The sequence below is a fragment of the Achroia grisella genome, unplaced genomic scaffold (assembly GCF_030625045.1).
Source record: "Achroia grisella isolate CSIRO2021 unplaced genomic scaffold, CSIRO_AGI_Agris_v1 utg807, whole genome shotgun sequence".
Lineage (NCBI taxonomy): Eukaryota > Metazoa > Arthropoda > Insecta > Lepidoptera > Pyralidae > Achroia > Achroia grisella.
The window spans coordinates 2,995,291-2,998,519 of NW_026713028.1; the positions used below are offsets into that span (position 1 = coordinate 2,995,291).

A 3,229-nucleotide genomic window follows, 5' to 3' on the forward strand; every position below is an offset into this window, starting at 1 on the left:
CATTATGTTTAGGTATAGGTTTCGTGAAGTTTTCATTTTAACTTTGGTCAAAAGAGTTCAACGCGCGCATTTAACAAATAAATACTTTGTTTATCTGAATCTAATGCGTAGATAAACGCACCGATAACAGTCAATATCTATCGATCGCATTGTACTTGCAAATTATCACACGTTATGTCACGTTTGTTATAGTTTGTTTTGGGCGCGAAAATATTTTACTCGATGTTACACGATGTTTACTATATATCAAAACTACTTATTAATCAAAGTTTTGAAGCTTTTATAGCTATTATAACTAATATCGACACACAAACATATCGAATCGAAGGACTAAAGGACACTTTCGCAAAAGTTCCACATACGACATAGGCGTATTTGACGCGTCCGGCCGAGGGCGAGCCGCGTCCATCGTGCACTTAAACATCTATCTACTAAAACGCACACATGGACTCATTTGAAAATTACCGCAGATATTTACAAATGTACACGAAACCTTCCGGACGAACGGCAACCCTACTAGAATATCACCAAAAAACAAAACGCTCACTCAGAGTCCAATATCAACATGAGATTAGGGGAGAGTGCGCCCGAGCCTGCTGGACCTACTTACGTCGGCGGCTAGGGCGCGGCGGGGACGTCTTGCGGCGCGGTCCACACGGGCGCGCGGCGCGGCGCCTACGCCAGGGGGTATTGTCACAACGGCGGCTGCGCGTGCGCGTGGTGGTGATGGTACAGCGGCGACTGGTAGTAGTTCTCCGCCGGCGTGTGGCCGTATCCATAGTTCACGTCGTACATCTTCAGGTCTGTCTTCGTATCAGCGCCGGGCAGCAGCCGCGTGATACTGAACGGGTGCGGTGCCGGTGCGTACCCCTGTGGCTCCTGCTTCAATTGAGCATAGTGCTCCAGTGCAAGCGGCGTATGTTCGGGCAGGCACAAGTCTGGAGCTGCGTGCAGTTGCGCTAAGATGTCGTCACGCATCTCCTTGTCTTCCCCAGTTCCTCCGCCGCCGCCTGAAGTCTTCTCGTGTGTATGCTCACCTCGCTTTTCATGTGAGCCCCCGTGGTGACCGTGGCCGTGCGCCGCTTTCTGTGCTTGTCTAATAGACTCCTTCTTTTCATCTTTAAATCTTTTTTGGCGTCTTAAGAAACACCCATTCTCGAACATGTTACCACTATCGGGATGCAGTGTCCAGAAAGAACCTTTCCCCGGCTTGTCGGGTGTCCGCGGCACTTTCACGAAGCAATCGTTGAACGACAGCGAATGTCGTATCGAGTTCTGCCAGCGCTGCTGGTTTTGTCTGTAGAACGGGAACAGATCCATGATGAACTGATATATTTCCGAAAGCGTGAGCATGCGCGACGGGTTATTCTGAATGGCCATTGTGATAAGCGATATGTAAGAATATGGTGGTTTTGCGTGCGTATAAGACCGACGGTAGGTTTTGTCGTTGCGGGCGCGCTGCAGTGCCGAAGTAGGAGATGCAGCCTCCTGCTCGCGTGGTAACGATCCGTAGGGCACAGCTCCGCCGCCGCCCATGCAGGACGCCATCGTGCTGGGCGGCGAGTACCCGACGCCCGGAGAGCCCATGCACGAGCCGCCGGCCACCATGTTGTTGGAGTAGAGATTCGGATAGGGCTGCGTTGGCATGCATCCCATGCCATTGACGTAGTGTGGCGCGAGACCGGGAGACAACGAGGACAGCGACGCAGACGTCGGCACGTCGCCGTACGAGAGCTTCTGCGAGATCATGGCTAGCGCATCACCCGCGCGTGCACGCCGGCCAGGGGCAAACACTCGCACTGATTGAAAGAGTAAATAGAAGCCGGGGGCCCGTGCGCCCCACCACCTCGCCGCCTATTGGCAGGCGGCGGGGCGGAGTCGGCCCGGGCCCGCCCCGGGTCCGCTGCGCGCGCACCGGTCGCGCCAGTCCCCGCGAGCCTTCGTACCCCGCGCGCCCTCCCCGCCCCGCGCCGCCCCCCTCGCGCGCGCCCAGCCTCGCGTCGCTCGCTCCTTTCCAACGCTAATAATACCGCAGCTCGGAACGATAAAAACATGGAATAATCATAAGTGCGTTAGCTTGAATGTGTGCTTGTGTAGAGCGTCGAATTTCGTCTGTCTCGGGTTTACGTAAAAAGGTTATATCGAATATCGTGATCGCTAGAGATTTCAATCTTATTTTGAAATGTTAGACGAGTAGGTACTCGTGATGTAAGTACTACTATAGGTTACGTAGAACTTAGTAAGTGAATACACTTATTATTACTAACGCATCAAAAATAATTATTGAATATGTATACCTACAGACTATTAATAGTGATTAGTAATACTTAATGATGCGTTTAAAATTCGTCTCTCTGCGTTTAAAAACTGAAAACATTATTTCTCACTGAAGTGTTCAAAAGTAAGACGTGAATTATTCTAAGTAGGTATTTAAAAGTTTATTCCATATTTACAAGATCCAATAATCCACTAAACAATCACTAAATTGAAAAAGATGTTACTACTCCAGGTAGAGCTTATCCTACATAAATATTTACAGATTTTTATTCGTGTTGTAATGAATATTTAATTTAAAGTAGGTACGTGTACAGTAAGACCACATATTCCTATTTTATTCGGTTGTAATAAATAATGATCAAATTTATAACGATAAATATTTATTTTTAATTTTTTACAATCAACGGCTCTACTTTCTCTACATATCTACCAACTTACTAGAAAATTTTGTTTTTAATCTCATTTTAATTTGTATGGTCTGCTCTATTTATCTATAATTTAGGTAGATAGAAATATTATTTCGGAATGTTAGAAATTATATGATTTTATTATTTAATTTAAATATAACATCTAGTATCATCAGTATATATTAAATTATGTAATAACTCCCAACTGAATTGCTACCTTCAAGCAAAACATATTGTTAAGAATTAGGTACCTAACTCATTTTCTTATGTCGTTTAATAACTGTCACCTAGACATTATTATCACGTTAGATATATCAAATGGTAACTTAGCATTGAATTATTTGTTTGTTTGGGTTATGCTTTATCAGATTACCCAATATCTAAGTTTTATCTGAGTCGATATTTATAAATCAAGTTTGATGATAGGATATTTATGTATCCACTAGTGACTCGTTCCGGCTTCGCACGGATGCATTACAAATCTTTAAAGTTCAGCTTGTTCTATACTATAACACGCATGTATAATACATACAAACCTTTCTCTT

General features: G+C 45.2%; 1 protein-coding gene across 1 annotated transcript; it reads right to left on the reverse strand.

Annotated features, from left to right (window-relative positions):
• Positions 1-245: 245 nt before the first annotated feature.
• On the reverse strand, positions 246-1,786 carry LOC131851754 (silk gland factor 1). Its single transcript, XM_059202299.1, has one exon. The coding sequence runs from the start codon at positions 1,747-1,749 to the stop codon at positions 694-696; it is 1,056 nt and encodes a 351-aa protein (XP_059058282.1). The 5' UTR covers positions 1,750-1,786; the 3' UTR covers positions 246-693.
• Between the last annotated feature and the right edge of the window lie 1,443 nt (positions 1,787-3,229).